Source organism: Vulpes lagopus, chromosome 8 (genome assembly GCF_018345385.1).
Source record: "Vulpes lagopus strain Blue_001 chromosome 8, ASM1834538v1, whole genome shotgun sequence".
NCBI lineage: Eukaryota > Metazoa > Chordata > Mammalia > Carnivora > Canidae > Vulpes > Vulpes lagopus.
The window spans coordinates 7,030,906-7,054,218 of NC_054831.1; the positions used below are offsets into that span (position 1 = coordinate 7,030,906).

General features: G+C 36.9%; 1 protein-coding gene across 3 annotated transcripts in view; it reads right to left on the bottom strand.

The window, feature by feature from the left end:
• The window catches only part of GIGYF2 (GRB10 interacting GYF protein 2), a 136,626-nt gene that overhangs the window by 75,390 nt on the left and 37,923 nt on the right, over positions 1-23,313 (bottom strand). For all 3 annotated transcript variants that reach the window (XM_041765802.1, XM_041765801.1, XM_041765800.1), the window contains exons 4-8: positions 23,163-23,292; positions 22,146-22,241; positions 9,639-9,750; positions 5,438-5,549; positions 4,565-4,605 (exon numbers count right to left, since the gene is read on the bottom strand). In XM_041765802.1, coding sequence (XP_041621736.1) covers positions 4,565-4,605; positions 5,438-5,549; positions 9,639-9,750; positions 22,146-22,241; positions 23,163-23,292 — 491 coding nt within the window. The remainder of the gene's footprint in view (positions 1-4,564; positions 4,606-5,437; positions 5,550-9,638; positions 9,751-22,145; positions 22,242-23,162; positions 23,293-23,313) is intronic.

Below are 23,313 nucleotides of genomic sequence, written 5' to 3' on the forward strand. Positions count from 1 at the left end.
ACCAAGTCTAATACTCCATGAAAATTATGCTCTCTCTGCTTCAATTTCTATTTTACATATACTTAGATGAACCCTTTTCGCTTACCTCCAATTTAATTTAAAACCATTCTCTGCATGCTTTTCATTTTGATTTAAAAAAATAATAAACTGTCCTCAAAGTAAACAGAACCCAAAAAAAAGTCACCCTTATCAGAATTCAAGTAGATTTGTGGCTGCTCTTCTTTTCTAAAACTTCCCTTACTCAGGTCTTAGTAGGGAAAGTGAAAGATTAACCCTCCCCACTGGTGATGACCCAGCCAGGAATCATTCCATAAAATAAACACGAGCCTATAAAGGCAATCAGTTCTGAAGAGCAGGACAGAGCAGCAAGTCACATTTTTCTATTCTTTGACCAAAAGGAAAAGAAAATAAAGAACTCTGGAGTGGTCTAAGAAAATATCAAGAACACAGAAATTAATTATGGTAAACTTCTGCTGTTTGGAAACTTTAGGCATTCTGGAAGGCTAATTTTTCCAACAGACTTTTTTTTCCAACCCAGGACTGCCATAACACATACAGACAGTAGGAATTCTTATTTCTATAATAAAGTAACCAGATTCACATAATCTATGAAAATAAAGTAGTATCAAAGATTTACATGATACGTTTTTTCCTAAGAGCTCTACATCACTTACACAGATCACAACTCCACCCGTTAAGTGAAGGTGCTCAAAGTGACAAAAGTGAGCAAGATCTGGGATGAGGCTCCCTGCAGACACAGCATGTTCTCCATTCAACTCACAGAACTCTCAAAGTACACTATGTATATATAAGCTCTGCATCTGAAAACTAGATGTGATTTCCTCCACATATACCCCAAAACAACTCTGTTGGTATACTAATGCTATTTAATAAATGTTTCACAAGCAGACAACTAAGAAATGCAATCAAAAACTTCTGTCTAGGTGGCTGAAAAGCTTCTGAAAACACTGTTCATGATTCTTTCACTTACTTTAGAGAATCAGTTTCTACATTAAGGATTAAGTTTTCTGCCAAGATACCATTATCCTTTCAAGAGAAGGAAGTGCAAATGGACAGAGGGGGAAAGACCTGGGAGGTGGGAACAGCAGCTCTAATTTCTGGCTGTACAGCTCACTAACCTGGGAGCACCTGGGAGCCCAGTAATGCTATCTTGGATACCTGACTAGGAAGACCACGATGGAATTCACTTTAAAAGTGCTTCAGGAGGGATCCCTGGGTGGCACAGCGGTTTAGCGCCTGCCTTTGCCCCAGGGCGCGATCGAGTCCCACGTCGGGCTCCTGGTGCATGGAGCCTGCTTCTCCCTCTGCCTATGTCTCTGCCTCTCTCTCTCTATCATAAATAAATAAAAATTAAAAAAAAAAAAAGAAGTGCTTTAGGAAGCTAATATAGACAGCATGACAATCCCAACAAATTAGACAAGTAGTTACTAAATATCATAAGGTCTGGTTTTATATATGTATAAGCCCATAATACCTACTACTGCTAGAAGCAGCCTTATAATCAAAGGCTCTTATGTCTACTTTAAAGTATTTCACACCAAAATCCACTAATTGGTAACATATTGAGATGAACCTACTGGTATCAACTGGATTAATTTTTATTTAATGATCTTTCAATTTCCTCCTCACAGAATCATACAAGTTCATCACCCTAACTGATCTCCCTCTGCAACAATTAATTCCTACTGAATAGCAATTGTAACTCCAATGTTGAAGGCCTTTTCCACCTCCACATTGTCCCAAGGGTGTGTTCACAGGGAATATGCACAATTCTTGCCCAGATGTCTGTAAACACACTCATTTCTCTTCATATAAGCAGCAAATACATGATATAAATCATCACTAATTTTAAAAACAAGTCATTCTGGAACCTTTAGTATTCTGGAAACTTCAGTATTCCAAATCTTAATTTGAGGTCATAAAACATCTCACAACTGACCAATATATATATATATATATATATATATATATATATATATATATATATCACTCTATCCCAACAATCTAGTTTAGAACTGCCATTCTTGAAGATGCAAGATACAATTAGGAACAAATCTCTTTATAATATTTTCAACAAAAATGGATTGCTTATAAAAAGAAAGGCTCAGAATTATTAGCAGTTAATATAACCTGAAGTGTGCATCTTGTCAAAAAATACTCAGTAAAATCCACTATGATTTATTTATATATATATATGTGAAACTTGCCCTGATATTTTAATAGGAAAAACTTTCTTTATATTCTTAACAACTTCACATCAACTTAGTTTTATGGAACTCATCTTTTCACAGATATACCTATAGGGTGACAAAGAAAAAGACTTGTATTTTTAATAGTAGTTGGGGAAATAACCTAGATTGAATTAAGAGTTAAAACAATGATAAAAAAGAAACTTTACACTCTATCCAAACCACCAAATATAACTATGTGTAAAACAGTTAAAATCAAGCTATTGTCTTAACAGGGAACACACTGCTTTCCCAAGACAACCCAAACCATTTTCAGACAACTCTAGTAGACCTTTTTAGGATTGTGTCGAGTATCTGCCTCCTTAAATCTGCCTTTAGACTCATACAGATCAAATTTAATTCCTCTTTTATGACTGTTAAGCAAATATTTGTAGAGAGAAACCCTAAAAACCCTCCTCCCCACCCTGTCCTGCCCATAATCTTGTCTGCTGTGTAAACAGCCCTGTTTCCTTCATGTATTCCCCATCACAGGGCTTCAAATGCCCTAAGCATCCTACTCCAACATATGGATCCCTTCTGGGTATGGCCACTGCACACAATACTTAAGCTGTCCTGTGTCAATAAAAAAGACAGCAGGCACCTCTATCGCCTGCCTCATGAGGACACTTCAGTCCTAGTAAATGCTGTGCTCGGCACCATCCCGCTGCTGGTTAACACTGATCCCGCAGTCAGCTGAGAAGGCTGTGCCTTTCCCCAGCAGGATGCTATTATGCCATTACTCCATATCTTCAATTCTAGAGTTTATGCAAGACTTGCTTGGCATTTTCTGCTGTTAAACTTCCATTTGATTAGATCTGATCTCTTGTTCCATCTTAATAATTATCTCAAGTCCCAGCAGTTCTACTTTATAGCTATCCCTCTAAATACTGTATAGTTTGAAAATCTGGTCACATACCAACAATGTCATCCCAAAAAAGGGACTATTTACATAGCACCTAACACAGGGCCTATCAGGGCCTATCAAAGGAGTAGGAACTCAATAACTATTAAACAAATAAATGGGCCCGTATACTTTTATTTAATACCAAAAATTTTGTAAGGCATTCTTACCTTCATTTATTATGAAACTACTGAATGTCTGAGAACTTAGATTACTGGTGATCATTGACTCAAAACCCTATACTCCAAATTACCCCTCATTATCTTTCCATATTCACTGGCAGAAGTACTGAATCAGAAAAGGATAGAAGCAAAAGTCCTAAACAAATGCCCCAAGATAGTATTTATCCAATAGTCTATGACACAAGTAAAGCCTTTCAAGTAGCAATAACTTACCTAGTCTTCTAAATTTCTTTGTGTTACTCATTTAACAACTTTTCATTAATATAAATACAACTGATTATTCCTGATGCCATGTTAGTAAATAAGAAGTTTAAATAACTGAAAAAATGAATTTGATATGAAAACAGTGATGCAAAGTTGACTACTGTAACTACTTAGTGTTAAAAAAAAATCTGCAAATCAGCCTGCGAGTGATATTTACATATTTAACATATCTTTGAGAAATATTTACTCTTGTCAGATATAATCACACTCTGTAGACCTTTTCTGGTACTTGTAGGAATTTGGATCTTGCATGGTGATTTTCATAACTCCAATATTACTGTGAATCGGCATTTCTTTTTCCTCTCAGACATTACTACCCACTGGCAGTTTGGAAGGTAGTACCTTTAATCAGTCAGAAAGCCCATCTTAACATTATAGATTTTTTAATATAAACTATGATTAATTGAGCACAAACACGGAAATCTTATTCCCTTACTACATACCTTTTAATTCAGTGGTTACCCTTAACTATAATTTATTTTGAGGGCTCTCATCTCAAAACAAGAAAAAAAGAAAGATTATACATCTAAAAGACCAGATGAATAAAAGACTAAAGTAAAAACATTCAAAGTTTTAGCACTTGCCCTCTGACATGAAAACAAGCATTCTAGCATTTTTCCTATTTCTTCTCACCCTTGAGATGTATCTACATTGGAAAAGGGAGTTAACAGAATGAAATTTCAGTTCACAAGGTAGCCTTAATAAAGAATATATGCCTTCCCAAGAACACACAAACCTAAAAAGCTAATCCAAGTAAATCCTACTGGTCATGTTCACCACCCCTAGTTTCATGCAACAGAGCCCTCACAGACCCATGAAATTATTAATGCAAGCAATGCTACAACTCCATCTACTGGAGAGGTACAGGTAATGAGTTAATTTTTAATAGATGTATCCTTGAGCCTTGTTACGAATTATTATCATGGAAGTCTAGATAAAAATACTTCAAAACAGTAAGCAAGCCTTACCTACATCTTTTCGTCCTGGTTTTTCAAAACGTCTGTCACCTCTAGAAAAGATAAAATAAGTTTCAAACACGACTTGAGAGTAATATACAGACTTTCCATCCATGACACCCACTGCCCTATCTTTCTCTAATAGCATGCTTTCTTTTTCAAATTATAAAACAAATGCATAATTATTGTAGCATTTGGAAAATACAAAATAGCACAAAGATAAAAACAAAAATATCCACTATCTCACTTACCAAAATCTAACTAGCTTCTATTTACCCAGAAAAAATGTTCTTTTTTAAAATTAGATACATGATTTTACATATATGCTATAGTTTAATATACTTTTAGAATGTGTTTTCCCACATCATTAAATATTTTCAAAATCATCCTAACTTTAACGGTTATTTAATATTCTATTGTGTGGGTATATCATTATATAAGAAACCACAGCGATATTAAACTGTTTGGCTTTTTTCTTATTATAATCATCACAGTGGACATCTTTGCACATACAACTTTGTGCAACTGCCCTCCCTCATCAACAAACATCACAAAAACTTACAAATAACAGAGAAGATGCTTTGACTAATAGCAACAAACAATAAAATGTCAATTGTTAATGCTTCCCACTGAATGCTAAACAAATAGCAAATGTGATAAACTATGAAATACCCATGCTGGCACTAACATATGAACCTATTCATTTAGAATGTTTCATCCTTTAAATAAGGATCTGTTAAAAAAATTCTTACAGACTGATAATTAACAGCATTTTTTAAATGAAATCTTAGAACTATACACAGAAGTATCTCCTCTGCATAAAGCAGAAAAAAATGTTTTTTACACCAAGCAACCTTTATACCAAGATCTGGATCTTTTAGTTACCTTTCCTCCCAGCTCTGTGACCTATGCATTTCCCTGCCACCTCCTCGACCAAACACACCCTCTACTTCATCAAAGCTTCTTTGGTAGAAACCACATTCACCTCTGCCTCTGCCTGAAAATAAGAAAACAGAAAAAATGATACTCAGATGTCAACTTTGGAAAATACTCAACACCAAAGATTAATCTTGAAGTTCTGTCTCTCCATAAAGAGGAGGTCTATAATTAAACTTTTAGCAAGATCTGATGGATCTTTACCTGAAAGGCCAAAACTGGCACTGAAGAGGCTAGACCACAGGAAGTTGAAAGAAACAAGTTAGAAACAGATGGAAGAGTCCCATCCCCAAACAAGAAACAGTATCAACATTCATTTCTTTAATACCAAAGTTCAACAGTAAAATTCTAAGATCAATAAACTATTACTACAAATAGGACCTTTTATTGGATTATTTCCAACAAAAATGAAAGATTTGGAGAGCTTGAGAACAGATAACATATAAAAGCCAAGCACAAATGTTAAAATAATTTATCTAACTCCAAAGAAGGAATAATTTAATAGGGTCAAACTCTATTAATTTTGAGAATTAACTTCTTAAAGCATATTCCTCAGCAACAAAGGCACTCTTTCCCCTTTGCTCAAGTCTTCAAGTAAGAAAAGCATCCAGACTGAATTTGAAACAGTGGGCTGGTGGTGAAAATGTGCCGAATGCAGGGATTAAGAGGCTCTAGGCCTTCAAGTGTAAACTGGTCTTTATTGAAGGCAATGAGGTTAATCTATCAAAATTTGACTCAATGATTCTAACTACAATTTATCCTAACAGAAACACACAAATACATATGTAAAAAGGTGTTCATTGCAACCTTAAACACCGGAAACAACCTAATCAATAAAGGATCAGCCAATAAATTCTGATAAAATAATTTGGTAGAACACTATGAAGCCACAAAAGATAAAATGCTGACATAAGAAATCTACATTATCCTGTTGAATGACAAAAGCATGCCAAAGAATAATACTTATAAAAAATAACTCCACTTATATAAATGATAAAGCTGCACAGTTAGGGTCAGGAAGAGTATACATCCAATTGCTGGTCTGGTGACAGAAAACCATATGAACTTTTAGCTTTATACCTTCTGTGCAAAGTGAGGTCTTCTCAACTATTGTGCACCATGTGTATTCAACACACAGGTCAGAAAACTAGAAAAGGAAGAGGAGTCTACGGCTGTACTTAGGTGAAATCTTAGCCATTATCCGTAGCTCAACTTCTTTACCAGTGTAAAGGCACCCAAAGAAAAATGATGATGAAACTCGAACAAAAGTATGAATGCATTCCAAGCCAACAATTGAGTTACATAATTATTGCAAATATCCACAAAGGATTTCCACTTCTTGCTTATAATTTATCAAAACCTGACTCAGAATATACTTGTACTTTATACAATCTTATTATAAAATGCACACAATTACATGTGGGTAATTTTAGGAAACAATGGGCACCCTTTTAACTAGTCCAGGTAATCCATTTCTTCATCTATAAAATGGAAGTGAGGACTAGGTATAAACTATAATAATCTTAAATTACCTTCTAGTTCTGTCAATTTAACTTTATGTCGACTTAATGTCAACTCCCAGTTTCAGTACCTCTCTCCTTAGGAAATGTATACATTTTATCTAAAATCCTAAAACAATATAACACAAACTGTTACGTAACACTGGGATAATCTCCCACAATGATGATTTTATAGGGTGAAAGTCTTCTCTTCTGAAGAGAACAAATTTCTCAAATAAACCATTAAGTACATAACATCTTGAAAGTGAGTTTTATTTTGGAAATCTGAATATAAAGAATAGCCTTCAGGTTACCAGAAAAACAAGCACACCACAAAGTATTTTCTGCCAGTTATAACCAGCATTGGTACTGGTCCTCCTTATCAGACTTAAGATTCATGAGTGGGCACATAAAAAGAATCAGGTTCTAGAGCTCTCCAGTTTGTAAAACATAAGGAACAATCTTCAAAGTACAAAGACCAAAATCATATATAAATACAGTTCTCAAAAAAAAATAGTTCTCATATAAGAAGTATATATAACATGATGAATCTTTTACACAGCTAAATAGTTAAAGAACTGCCCTGTCTGAGATTTCACCTAATTATTTTGGGAGAATAAAATATACTTGCTTTAAAAAATATATATGTGTGTATATATATACACACACATACATACATACTTCCATTTAATGATGACGAAGCCAGGTGGTTGACCATTGTGTGGATCTGCTGTACTGTTAAACAGATTAACCAGATAAAATAGAAAGATGATAATTTTATTGTTTCCCCACCCATTTGTTTAAATTTTACTAGTTCATGATATTTAGAAATCTAGAAGTCAGTCGATTTTCACATCAAAGGTTCCTCAAGCTAAAAAGAGCCAAATAATCATCTAATATTAGCTCTGCCCGTGTAAAACAAAGCCATAATAACCATTACTTAAAGCGTTAAGTCAAAATTAAGTACTAAGTGAAAAAAACAGAACCAGATTAATGGTCTTATGAAATTATTGGAAATCACAGTTGGGACAATGGTGTTGGAACTATTTTTCCAAGTCAGTTCATTTATATGAATAGTTTCATGCCATTTGTTCACATCAGCGTTAAGTCACCACTTCTCTCACAGTATCTATCTTTTGCGCATACCCTCTTTAAATCCTGAATGTGGGATATATGATAATCCTCCAGTTCAAAGAAAGGGAGAATTTTGTCAATCCTTCACTTATTTCTTGATATGGAATTTTTTTAACAACTGTTTAGGGAAAACTGGTATTTGCGGCACACAAAGTTGGTGATGACTTGAGGCTAATGAAACAGCTTGCTTATGGGCAACACTTCTTGAGTATTAACCTCTGCAGGACTTACTCTAAAGAGCACAATAGGCAAAGCTGCCTGAGTGTAACCTCTCCCTGCTGCCAGCTTACCAGAGAAAAACACAAGTAACACCCAAGGAGAGGACCAGAGCCATCTCCAAAACATTACTACACCACCCAGATGCAAAATTTCAAATGAATTCTGGACCAATGGAACCTAATTACATGTGGGAATCTCCATGACCGATGGAGCTTTTGAAGCACACACATGCCTAAATTTCACCACCCAGTATTCTGTTGCAGAGGTACTTCTCACAACTCCGCAGGTTAAAAACTGCTGTTCTAGAAACTGACAAATTCAGAAGGAAAAACCACGTATACCTTGGTAATGTACCTGGTCTACAAGTAGAGAATTTAGTTAGCTTCTTCATTATTCCCACATTTTGAATAAATGAAAGCAACCTCTTCACAGGAAAGCACAGTCTCTGTAAAGACTGGGTATAAAAAACTATTCATAAGGCATAGCTTTAAGAAAAAAGAATTTAGATATTCCACACTCGATCACAACAATCTGGGTGGTATGGTATGTGGAGACAACAGTCTCTGGCTTTGTAGATATCCAATTTTTCCACTTCTAAAGCACCTCTTCAAAAACTTACAGCGTATGTTTAGGCTACTGCTATGATTTAACCATCTTAAGAGGTAAATGCTGAATACATATATTACAAACATCCAGAATGCCCTTATGTTGCAGAAAATCAATGAACACAAAGTGGAGCAAATAGCAAATAGCAAAACAAAAAAACAAACAAAAAAAAGTAATATCAAAATAATAATTATTCTGAGACACAAATCTATAAAACTACAGGTTAAATAAGTGACTGTTTATTATCTTTTGCTCTACCTCTAAAATACCCCTCGTACTGATGAGACAGTTTTTACTCAAGATTCTCTCTGGCTGGGGATAACTCCTGGTACACTGCCTTATATAAAAACTCTGTGTTTCAGAGGCCTGCAGGGACTTCAGTGATGCTCCAGCAGCCGAGGCACTTTAGGGCGCTATAGCCAAACGCAAGGCTTCCTGGGCATGAGGAATATGCATGAGGTTTTGCCAAAGTTAACTAGGACCATCTAGAATCCTTCACACTTAAGAATTATCCTCCTCTGTTCCAAATCAGGCAGTGTGGAACAGATACACTGAGAAATGGTCCAGAAAACAAAGGTTCAGCACACTTAGTATACAGTTAATGTCAAAGAACTGTTTTTTAAAAATCAAGAGTAAAAATATGTTTAAGTTCTCTCTCCCTCTGTTATTACGTCTTCCACGTGAAAGCTCACCTCGCCCTCTTGAAGAACTTCGACCTCTAGGAGCCCCCACCACTGTTCCTCCTCCTCCTCGTCCTGTCAATCTCAGGACAGCAGCACTATTTACAGACATGGAAAAGTTTCTCTGCCAAAAAAAGAAAAAAGAAAAAATGGATGAAACAGATAAAACTGTATGTTGCTCTTCCCTGTCTCACACTTCATCTATGACATGGCATCTCATTAACCATAACTACACCACATCCTAAGATAATCTAAAACTTGATTTTACCTATAAATCTCAAATTAACATTGCAGATCAACAAATGCTGACCACCAATGTGTTATTTTTACTATAATATGTGGAAATATTAGATAATCTCTAAGTGCTGAATGTATCCAGAAGCAGAGGAGATAAATATGCATTACAGTAAATAGAGAAAACTTGGTAAAGAAATCCAGTTTGAGGGCAGCCCGGGGGGTGGTTCAGCAGTTTAGTGCCGCCTTCAGCCCAGGGCGTAATCCTGGAGACCTGGGATCGAGTCCCACGTCAGGCTCCCTGCATGGAGCCTGCTTCTCCCTCTGCCTGTGTATCTGTGTCTCTCTCTCTGTTTCTCTCATGAATATATAAAATTTAAAAAAAAGAAAATAAATCCAGTTTGAAAGGATTCTTTAGTGAAAGGTGGAAACAAGATGGTCACAAAGAATAGCATAAGGTGGAAATAATCATTTTTGCATCATTCTGCTCACTACTGTGAATTAGCAACTCCAAGTAGCATTTAATAGAATAACAAGAATTATAAATAAATAAGGGCCAGCTGAGAATCTACAGAAATAAGATCAACCATCTTAATGGGGAGAAGAAAGGAAAGGTTGAAAAAAACAAAACCCCAATCTCTCAGTCGTAAGCCTGAACTTGCATCCACAGCCAATCTGGGTAGGGTCAAATATAGTAAGATAGTAGTGAGTGGGAAACCTTCAAACATGAAGAGGAAGACTCAAGAACACAGGAAGCCTGGGAGCCAAAAATATGTTTAGTTGACACTCCTGGATAAATGGAATACATAGTCTTAGGAAAAATTCAGCAAGAAGCAATTTTAAAATCTTGAAAATGATTTACAAAATATAAACATCCTGGGTATTTGAAGGAGAATTTTGCAATAGAGTTTTAAACTCAGAAAATGATGGAATATATCCTTACTTGAATACTGTCTACACTTAGAACCTAACAGACATTTGTGCAAAAATGCAGAGGTGTGGTACAATGAAGAAAATGCAACTTTTGCACAGCTATAGCTAAGGGCCCTCCTGGCAGAGGGGCAAGAAGTGAGGCTTAAGAGTTGGGTTGACGGGCGCCTGGGTGGCTCAGGTAGTTAAGTGTCTGACTCTTGATTTCACCTTAGGTCATGATCTCAGGGTCATAAGCAAGACTATGAAGTCCCAAAATCTACTCATATATTCTAACACTAGAAAAATGGAGCTCTGGGCAGCCTGGGTGGCTCAGCAGTTTAACACCGCCTTCAGCCTGGGGCATGATCCTGGAGACCTGGGATCGAGTCCCACATCAGGCTCCCTACATGGAGCTTGCTTCTCCCTCTGCCTGTGTCTCTACTTCTCTGTCTCTCTGTTTCTCATGAATAAATAAATAAAATCTTTAAAAAAAAAAAAAAAACACCAGAGCTCAGAGCTAAATCATCATGTATGCCAAGATCCCATGCAGTTGAACACATTACCAAACACGTATGAAACTCATATGTACCTGTCAATATGGTACAAGAAACTTGCATATTCTTTCCTACATCTTCACATACTACAACTGAAAGTGCAAATTTCTATCATCTCTGAAAGGCAATTTCTCAAAAGTAGATTTAAATGTCTATTTGACACACTTCTCTTATAACACGTGAAAAATCACAAAAACAAAAAGATCTCTAACTGCAGTACTGTTTGTAAAATCAAAATTGGGATCCACCTAAGTATCAACTTAAAAATCATTGAGGCACCTGGCTGGCTCAGTCCATAAGAGCATGCTACTCTTGATCTTGGGGTCATGAGTTCAAGCCCCACATTGGGCACAGACCTGACTCCCCCCCCCCCCAAAAAAAAAGAATGACCATCTACATGTGGAATTCAGTGCAATTGTTTTAAAAAGTGAGGCAATTCTATTTATTAGGTTGAACCATATGAACTCACTAATCAATCCTGATCCACAAAAACTGCAAATTCCGTATCGTCAACCAAATGCATAAAGATATAATACCATAGCTGTAATAAGGAGTACAGAAAGGCCAGATTGCCTGAAACTGAATTGTGGTTCCTTTGCCCCACTTCTCTGTGCCAATTTTCCTCATCTAGATAAAGTGGACAGAAGCAATATTTACGTCTACTTCATGGGTTGCTGCCAGCACTTAACACATGACATGACAAGTGCTTACAACAGTGTCTGACACATTAAAAGCTAAAGGAGTATTTGGTATCTCCTCAATAGATGTTTAGGTGAAAACAGTGAAGTGTAGAACTATGTGCACAACATACTGCCATTTATGTTCATGCTTGTTTATAGGAATAAATATATAAGTAGTTGCAGACTTATTAACTATCCCTGGGAGGAAACACAAGAAAATGGAAACAGTGGCTATTCCTGAGGAACAACAGTTAGTGAGAATAACAATAGGTGACTTACACAACTGCTTTTCACTATATGTGCTTTTTGAATTTTTTTAATAAAATGTATGTATTATCTATCCAAAATGCATAAAGTAATTTGATGTCAAATAAATAAAATACAACAATATAAAATAGGTAGCAGCTATGTAAAGAGTCATGCTTCTCAAAATACCTACAAGGGAAATCCCAAACCAAAACAATTCACGAGATGTTTAAGCAACAAATTTGCTTTAAGAAAACTTTTTTCCAAAAAAAAGAAAAAAGAAAAAAGAAAACTTTTTTCCAGGGCACCTAGATGGCTCAATCAGAAAAATGTGCAACTCTTGATCTTGGGGTTGTGAGTTTGAGCCTCACGTTGGGTGTAGAGATTACTTAAATAAACTTTAAAAAAAAAACAAACACCTTTTTCCTAGTCTGTCTATACATACATGCAAGCACATGCATATATAGAAAGAGCACAAAATTAACTTGCATTTTATTTTTTAAAAGATTTTATTTATTTGAGGTCGGAGGAGAGTACAGAGGGAGAGTGAAAAGGAGAAGCAGACTCCACTGAGCAGAGAGCCCAATGTGGGACTTGATCCCAGGACCCTGAGATCACAACCCGAGCAGAAAGCAGATGCTTAATAAATTGAGACACCCAGCTGTCCCTTAACTTGTATTTTAAAGATTAAGTATCTACTTCAGATAACTTTGGGAGGGATCCCTGGGTGACTTGGTGGTTTGGTGCCTGCCTTCCGCCCAGGGCATGATCCTGGAGTCCTGGGATCGAGTCCCACGTCGGGCTCCTTGCATGGAGCCTGTTTCTCTCTCTGCCTGTGTCTCTGCTTCTCTTTCTCTCTGTGCCTCCCATGAGTAAATAAATAAAATCTTAAAAAAAAAAAAAAAGATAACTTTGGGAAATTTAATATTTAAATTTAATATATGCAGCAAGAAGCTATTATTTTGGTTTTTTAAAGATTTTATTTATCCATGAGAGACACAAAGACAGAGGTAGAGACATAGGTAGAGAGAGAAGCAGGCTCCATGCAAGGAGCCCAATGCAGGACTCGATTCTGGGACCCCAGGATCACGCCCTGGGCCGAAGGCAGGAGCTCAACCGCTGAGCCACCCAGGCATCCCAGGAAGCTATTTTGGGTTATTAGAAGTATTCACCTCCCCCGCTAAGGGTCATGGGGTGAAAAAAAATATGTAAAATTCTAGTCTTCAAATATCTAAACAATCCTTAAAGGGGGTGCCTGGTCATCCAAAGGACAACATCAAAATGCTAATGAATCTTTTGCCAGCTTTAAGCACTGTCCTACTCTAGCAATAAAATATATATATATATATATATATATATATATATATATATATATATATGAGAGAAAGGGAGTATAAGATGCATGCATGCAAGTGGGAAGAGAAGAGGGAGAAAATTTCAAGCAGACCCCACTGGGCATGGAGCCAAACATGGGGCTCAATCTTACCACCAATGAGATCATGACCTGATCCGAAATCATGAGTCTAAGGCTTAACTGACTGAATCACCCAGGCATTCCTATTCCAGCATATTTTATAAACAAAGGATACCAAACAGTATCAGGATATCCTCTGAACGTTAAAGGAGTTCAAAGATAGATCCTGATGATCTTCTGTGACCACCATAATTATAATACCTATCCAGACCTTATTAGCACCTTAAAATAAGTTTTTCCATTATAAAAGCAGAATGAAGATTTATTACTTTATCATTCCAGGGCTACTTTCATTGTATAGGTATAGTGCAAACTTAACTTGACTCTTTTTCAAATTGTTAACCAAGTTCCCAGCAGCACTTTGTTGAATAATCTTTGATTTTTCAAAAAACTTATTTGAAACTTACTTCTTAAAGTGTTACACGATATTTCTGGATGATCAAATTATTCATTCTGTTGATTAAAAGTATATTATGTTTTGGTAACTAGAAGCAAGTCTTCCTCCCTACTTATTAAAAAGCATTTCTGGCTCATTTAAACTCTAAGAAATATAGAAAATAACTAAAAGAAAAATAAAAAGATGGGCACCTGGCTGGCTCAGTGGGTTGAGCGCAGGGACTCTTGATTTCAGGGTCATGATTTCAAGCCCCACATTGAGTGTAGAGATTAGGTTAAACAAAAACAAAAACAAAAAAATGAAAAGCTCAAAAAACACTGTGGCCCCTGGCAGGCTATCTATGCAAACCAGGCCTCCATGAAAAAATACTTTAGGAGCTTCCTGGGTCACTCAGTCAGTTAAGTGTCTGAATTTGGTTCAGGTCATGATCTTAGGGTCCTGGGATCAAGCCCCATGTCAGGCTCCCTGCTCAGTGGGGAATCTGCTTGTCCCTCTGCACCTCCCTCAACTCGTGCTTTTTTTCTCTCTCTCATGTGAATAAAAATCTTTAAAAAAAAAAAAAGAAATTATTAAAAATATGTATAAATACCTAAAAAATTCCAAGATACTCACAAAAGATTAAAATTGGTATACTAAAGCATTAAGTGCAATTTTAAAATTTAGAAAACAGGGTCGGATTAGGGCTAGCTCACATAAATAGTATAAACTAGAAAAAGACTACTCTTCAAAGAAAAATCAACAAAGACAAAAACAAAAACTTAAATATAAACATTTGAAAAACTTTACACTGGCAAAGAAATGCAAACTAAAACAATAAAAATATTTTGCCAAGTTTGTAGAGTTTTTTCAAAACAAATACTCGATATTGGAAGTTCAGAACAATGCTTAATGTACACCATCACTTGTATAAAAGGCGGAAGACATATTTAATATTTCCTCGGAAAAATACGCAATGAACTACTAACATTTGCTGCCTTTAGGAAAGGGGAACTTGTGGCTGAAGGAAGGGATGGGAAAGCGATTTCCTATTGCATACTGTTCTGTAAATTTTTATTTTCAGACCACATAATTTATTCTTTATTCAAAAAATAAATCTGGAAAAATAAAAATGCTGAACATGGCAAAAGTAATAGTAAAATGCTATAGTTATGGATCAGTGAAACAGAAGAGATATCCTCATACAAAGCTTCTTGAAGCAATTTAGTGTATGGAAAAATTTGGTTTATTTCTGTACTTCTACTCCACTGACCTATATGTCTATCCTTACACTGTAGTTTTGTTTGCTTGTTTTTTTATATACTGCAGTTTTGCTCACTGTGGCTTTGTGGAAAAATCTGCAATCAAGTATGAGTCTTCCAATTTTTTTTTTTAAGATTTTATTTATTTATTCACAAGAGATACACACAGAGAGAGAGGCACAGACACAGGCAGAGGGAGAAGCAGGCCCCATGCAGGGAGCCCGACATGGGACTCGATCCCAGGTCTCCAGGATCACACCCCAGGCCGAAGGGGGCGCTAAACCGCTGAGCCACCCGGGCTGCCCCTTCCAATTTTGTTCTTTTTCATAATCATTTTGACTATTGGGGTCCTTTGTAATTCCATATGAATTTTAGGACCAGCTTGTCAATTTCTACCCCAAAAGCCACTGGAGTTTCAATGGGAACTGCAGAAACAATAAACTGATTAGCCATATTAAGTCTTCCAAGGCTTAATGAATACTGATGCCTTCTCAGTTAGGTCTTCTTTAATTTCTTTCAAAAGTATTTTAGAGTTTTTATGTAAAAAGTCTTACATCTCCTTGGTTAAATTCATTACTACGTATTTTACTGTTTATAATGCTATTGTGGGAATCCCTGGGTGGCACAGCGGTTTAGCGCCTGCCTTTAGCCCAGGGCGTGATCCTGGAGACCCGGGATCGAATCCCACGTCGGGCTCCCGGTGCATGGAGCCTGCTTCTCCCTTTGCCTGTGTCTCTGCCTCTCTCTCTCTCTCTCTGTGTGTGTGTGTGTGATTATCATAAATAAATAAAAATTAAAAAAGAAATTGACATATAATGCTATTGTGTAAATGAAACTCTTTTCATAATTCCTTTTGCAGATTATTATTGTTAGCATATAGAAATAACTTATTGTGAGGTGTTGATCCTGTACCCTACAACTGTGAATTCATCTACTAGTGCTAATAGTTTTTTGTATGTAAGATTGTGTGTTTAGGATTTTCTATTTATAGCATCATGTCACCTAAAAATAGACAGTTTAACTTCTCCTATTTGGATGCCTCTTAGTTCTTTTTCTCATCTAACTGCTCTGGCTAGAACTTCTAGCACAATGTTGGATATCAGTAGTAAAGGCAAGTAAGCTGGTCTTGTTCCCAATCTTAGGGGAAAAGCTTTCAGTCTTTCACAACTGAGAATGATGTTAGCTCTGGGTTTTTCATAAATGCCCTTAATCATATTGATGAAGGTCCCTTCTATTTCTTGTTCACTGAGAACAAGAGTGAGTTCAACAAGAGTGAGTTCAACAAGAGTTGAGAGTTTTATCAAGAAAGGTGATGACTGAGGGGGACACTTGACGGGATGAGCACTGGGTGTTTTTCTGTATGTTGGTAAATTGAACACCAATAAAAATTAATTTATAAAAAGAAAGAAAGAAAGAAAGAAAGAAAGAAAGAAAGAAAGAAAGAAAGAAAGAAAGAAAGAAAGAAAGAAAGAAAGAAAGAAAGAAGAAAGAAAGAAAGAAAGAAAGAAAGAAAGAAAGAAAGAAAGAAAGAAAGAAAGAAAGAAAGAAAGAAAGGTGATGAATTTGAGTGGCTCAGCGGTTGTGTCTGCCTTCAGCTTAGGTTGTGATCCTGGGGTCCTGGGATTGAATCCTACATCAGGCTCCCCGAATGGAGCCTGCTTCTTTCTCCCTCTGTCTATGTCTCTGCCTCTCTCTCTCTCTCTGTGTGACTATCATAAATAAATAAAAATTAAAAAAAAAATTAAAAAAAAAAAAGGAAAGGTGATGAATTTTGTCAAAAACTTTTTCTGTGTCAATTTAGAAAATCAAGTGGTTTTTCCTTCATTTTATTAATGTTAGTTGCACCACCCTTGCACTCCAGGGATAAGTACCACTTGGTCAGGTTGTATAATCCTTTTAATATGCTGTTGGATTCAGTCTGTATTGGTATATTTTCACAACTAAAGATACACAAGGGAAAGAGACTACAATAAAACATACTAAATGTTAAAAGAATTTCTACATGGTGAGATTTTTCTCCTATATACCTTTCTGTATTTCCTACAGTAAATATGAGTAACTTTTATTTTTTTATAAATATAATATAAATATTCATTTGAGAGAGAGCAAGCGTTGAGTGGGAGGGGCAGAGGGAGAGGGAGAGAGAACCTCAAATAGACTCCTCACTGAGCACAGAGCCTAACGCAGGGCTTGAACCCAGGACCCTGAGACCATGATCTAAAGCAAAATCAAGAGTCAGCTGCTTAACCAACTATACCACCCAGGTACCCCTGAGTACCTTTTATTAAAAAAAATAAGATTAAAAAAAACAGATATTACTGATGTTAAAGAAAATATAAAGAAATTGTAAAATCAACAAGAAAGACAACCCAGTAAAACAATGGACAAAGAACACAACCAAATCAAAAACCATAATGGCCACAGGGATATGAAATGGTACTCAAGCTGGTAGTGACTAGTGAAATACAAAAAAAAAAAAAAAAAAAAAAGTCACACACAACTATCACAGCCACTGTTTTGGCCAAACTGTAAAAATCAAGAGCTAGAGGGTTGCATAAAAAAAATGAGACCTCACATATGTGAGGTAACAGTGCAAAATGGCTTAAATTACTATAGAAACTAATGTAGCATTACTCACATTACATCACCCACATCTGTGTGTTTAAAGAGACACCAAAAAGGGTATGTGGGTGGCTCAGTCAGTTAAGTGTCTGCCTTCAGTCCACGTCACAATCCCAGGGTCCTGGGATGGAGTACCAAGCCAGGCTCCCTGCTCAGCAAGGAGTCTGCTTCTCTCTCTCCTCCCCACTGGTACTCTCTGCCACTATCTTTGTCTGTCTCTCTCAAGTAACTAAATAATTCTTAAATACACACACACACACACACACACACACAGAACTAGGGTGCCTGGGTGGCTCAATCTGTTGAGCCTCTGATGATGGTTTCAGCTCAGGTTATGATCTCGGGATCCTGGGATCAAGCCCCACACTGGGGTCAGCATGGGGTCTGCTCAAGATTCTCTCTCCCTCTAGCCCCCTTCCAGTCACTCGTGCTCTCTCTTAAAATAAATAAAACCTTTAAAACACACACACACACACACACACACACACACACAAAGAACCAAATCTAACCATTTCAATTTTAAAACACAGGTTCTAAGAATAATTACTGCAGCATAATTTGCAACAGCAAAATTTCAAAACCACCTAAATCTCTAACCAGAGGAGACTGGAAAAACTCTGGATTTTATCACACATGGAATACTAAGCAGAAGGGATGAATTAACTAAAGCTATGTGTATCTACACAGATAAATCTAAAATTCATTATTGAAAGAAAAAAATCAAACTACAGAATAAAAACTACTGTATGCCATCTTCAATATAAAATTCATAACCTGGGCAACCAGGATGGCTCAGTGGTTTAGCGCCGCTTTCAGCCTAGGGCGTGATCCTGGAGACCCGGGATCAAGTCCCATGTCAGGCGCCCTGCATGGAGCCTGCTTCTCCCTCTGCCTGTGTCTCTGCCTCTCTCTCTCTCTCTCTCTCTTGTGTCTCGTGAATAAATAAAATCTTTTAAAAAATAAAAAAATAATAAAATTCATAACCCTTTAAAAGCATCTGGCTGGTTCAGTCGGTGGAGTGAGTGACTCTTGATTTCGGGGTTAGAGATTCAAGCTCCATGTTGGATGCAGAGATTACTTAAAAATAAAATTATGGGGATCCCTGGGTGGCTCAGTGGTTTAGCACCTGCCTTTGGCCCAGGGCGCGATCCTGGAGTCCCAGGATCAAGACCCATGTCAGGCTCCCAGCATGGAGCCTGCTTCTCCTTCTGCCTGTGTCTCTTCTCTCTCTACATCTATCATGAATAAATAAATATAATCGAATAAATAAATACAATCAAATAAATAAATAAATAAATAATCATTAGAGACACCTGGCTGGCTGAGCCAGTAGAGCATGTGATCTCAGGATTGTAGGTTCAAGTCCCACAGCAGGTGTAGAGATTAAAAAAAATAAAATCTTTGGGGCACCTGGGGTGCCTCAGTCAGTTAAGCATCTGCCTTCGGCTTAGGTCATGATCCTGGAGTTCTAGGATTGAGCCCTGCATCGGTCTCCTTGCTCAGTGGACAGTCTGCTTCTCTCTCTGTACCTCATCCTGCTCATGCGCGTGCATGTTCTCTCTCTCTCTCTCTCATTCTCTCTCGAGTGAATAAATAAAAATCTTTAGAAATAAATAAGTAAAAACAGTAAAATCTTTAAAAAATAACAATAAGGGCGCCTAAGTAGCTCAGTCAGTTAAGCATCTGCCTTTAGCTCAGATCATGATCCCACGGTCCTCAGATCAAGTCCCACATTGGGCTTCTTGCTCCGAGGGGAGCCTGCTTCTCCCTCTCTCTGCCTCTTGTCCTACTTGTGCGCTCTGTCAAATAAATAAAAACAATACTAAAAACTTTTTAAAAAATGTATAACCCTGTAAAATGAAATTTTTATGGCATATGGATATACAAACATGTAATGAAAATATTAAAACATGAATGAGAAAAATTATCCAATTCAAAGTAATATCTGGGAAAGAAGGGTGGAATACAGCCACAATATGAGAAATCTTATTTTTAAAACAAACAAAAAAAAACCCCACAAATACATAATAATTTTAAGATTTCTCTATCTCAATTATAAACATAATGGTATTTGTGATAATATTCTCTATACTTATCAATTTTAAAGACTTCATAGTAAAAATATTTTTAAGAAAAATTAAACCAAAATATTGCCATATGTCAAATCTTTTTGAAAAGGGAACTAGGGATCCCTGGGTGGCTCAGTGGTTTAGTGCCTGCCTTCGGCCCAGGGCATAATCTTGGAGTCCTGGGATCAAGTCCTGCATCGGGCTCCCTGCATGGAGCCTGCTTCTCCCTCTGACTGTGTCTTTGCCCCCGCCCCCTCTCTCTCGTGGATAAATAAAATCATAAAAAAAAAAAAAGAAAAGGAAAAGGAAACTGGTCCCAATTTTGAAAAGGAAATTTTCAGCCATCACTGGCGACAGTATCCTTTCTTTCTTGTGTACTTTTTATAGCAATAAACAAACAACTTTTGACAATGAAAATATCCACCGATGATACTAAATGATACTGGGTTTCATGAATAAAGACAAAACTAACCTAGTTCAGAAGAAGTTATAAACAAAACAAAAACTGTTTATGACACTGGCAATGAAAATCACAAAAGATTAATATCACACCTTTCTTAGAACTTAGCATAGTTGTAACAGAGAGCTTCTAATAAGCATCTCTTTCTTAATAGAGTGATTTCCTCCTGCAAACTATGGCAAGAGTGTAAAGGAAACATCCAGGGTTATTGCAAAAAGTAATGATGAAATGTTCTGGAATAAGACAGTTGTGGTGGTTATACAACTCATGGTTATACAACCCACTAAACTGTATAGTTTAAAAGAGTGAACATTATGACATGCGAATTTTGTCCCAAGAAAGCTGTATTTTTGTTTTTTTAAAGATTTTATTTATGTATTTATTTGAGAGAGAGCGCGCGCGCGCGCGCAAGAGCAGGGAGTGGGGGAGGGGTAAAAGGAGAGGGAGAGGAAGACTCTCCACTGAGCAGGGAGCCTGACACAGGCTGGATCCCAGATCCCTGAGATCATGACCTGCGCTGAAGGCAGATGCTTAACTGACTGAGCCACCCAGGTGCCCCTCAAGAAATCTGTTTTGAAAAAAAAAAAAGAAAGAAAAGAAAAGAAATTAGGATTCTTCATTTAATGTGGCATTCCAGGGTTCCTGGGTGGCTCAGTCAGTTAAGTGTCTGCCTTCAGTTCAGGTCATGATCGCAGGGTCGTGGGATCAAGCCCTCCCCAGGTTCCCTGCTCAGCTGTGAGTCTGCTTTTCCCTCGCTCCTCATCCACCTCATACTCTTGTTCTGTCTCCAATAAATAATAAATAAATAAAGTGGCATTCCGTGGATGCCTGGGTGACTCAGTTGGTTGAGCGTCTGACTCTTGGTTTTAGCTCAAGCCACGATCTCACGGTAGTGGGATCAAGCCCCATGCCAGGCTCCACACTCAGCATGCACTCTGCTTGGGATTAACTTCTTCTCTCTCTGCCCCTCCCCACCCTTGTGCAAGCACACACTCTCTTTAAAATAAATAAATAAATCTCTAAAAGATAAATGAATTAATAAAATGGCCTTCCAGCATTCCAATAAAGTTCTTATTTTTCCGTTTTACAACAATTACCATAAGTTCCTTAAAATCAGAAACTCTTATTTATGTTTGGAAACAACACACCATAAATAAAGACAACACAAAATCTACTTTCCAGCCCCAAAATCTAACTTTCTCACAACATCATAAACAAAAATTGGTGACAGAGAACCCATTATTAAGCACATATTGGGCTGAAGATCTGTATTTTCCTTCAGTGGTAGAATGCATTCAAGAGAATCCAGGTTGCTAATTACTTCTGAAAAACAACATTTTTCTGAAAAGAAGCCCCTATCTCCCCCCAAAAATAGCTCTCTCTCTACTCAAATAAATTATAAGGTTCCCATCCTCAAGAATCTAGAAACATTTGCTCACCTCTATAAAACACTCAAAAAGCCTCAGAACTAAAACAGAATCTCATCAACTAATCCACACTTTCGCAAAAACAGAAAGAAGGAAGCAGACCTGTGGGGATGGAGCGCCTTAGGGCCTAACTAGTAACTTCCTATTTTCATGACTCAATGGAAAGCAATAAGGTTTTGACCTAAGGCTCAAAGCTAGTCACAAACCTGTTCTTCTTCTGTAAAGGGTACAAGAGCCAACGGAGGCAGGGGCTCCTCCTGTAGAATAGGCAGAAATTCTTTATCCAGAAGGTCTGAAGGTATCTGTATGACCAAAAATATGACCATGAAATTAATGCTGTCCCTCTAATCACAAAAACTATAAAACAAGAAAAAATACTGTCTGGTTTATCTCTTGCTGTTTATTATAAATATGGAGTAAAGCTTTGTCAACCACAATTACCTTCAGCAGTACTTACATATTCTCAGAGGGTCAAGTATTAAAAACCCCAGTCACTTCCTCTTCCTCCCATCAGATCACCACATTCAGATTTGATATACAGCACTAACTCTGGTATTCCAGAGTGCACAGTGGAAGAGTAAAAATCCCCATATTTAATTCAAGGAACAAGGTACTAAAGAGTTTCACAAACAATTTGTCTTTAGCAATCATCATTAAAATTTGAGATCCCCAATCCATTAATAGTAAAAACAAAGTATATTTTAAAAATGGAAAATATTATCTCTCACTAGTCAGATAGTAAGTGTACTTTACACACTGTTTTGGTTTCGATCATTTAGAAGTGACACAACTGTGATATATTTTAACATGTTCTCTCCACTAAAAATTGTTTATAGTTAACACAAAAAGGGGAAGAAGAGAAACAGCTCCTCTTCTCACTCCTAACTTCCAATTGAAGAGTAAGAGGTGCAAGGTGATGGCATTTCTCAGCCAGCAAACTGGGATAGAACTAGACATGAAGGAGACATTAGGAGGAAATTAGACAAAGTATTAAGTGCTGAAGATTTTCCTGTTTCCATGAAGCTTTCCACTCCTGTAACAAAATCCTAGGTCTTCTCTAAGAAATACAGAGCTCCTTACACTTAGAAGATTCTCTGTCAACTACTGCAGGTTTCAAAGCCAAGAAAAAGAGAAAAATTATAGGTACCTCATCTATCAATACATCACCATACATACCCTGAAATCTCATTCATAATTCTAAATTCTTTACTTTGTTTTTTTACCTTGTTATCTTTAAGGAAAAGTGCTAACATTTCTTCTCGACCATAACGATAGTCTGCTAACTTATACTTCGGCAAAGCTGGAGAAAGAGGAGGGGACGTGATACTCCCACCACTGGATAGAGCTCGGAGCCTAGAATAGGAGAAACATAAA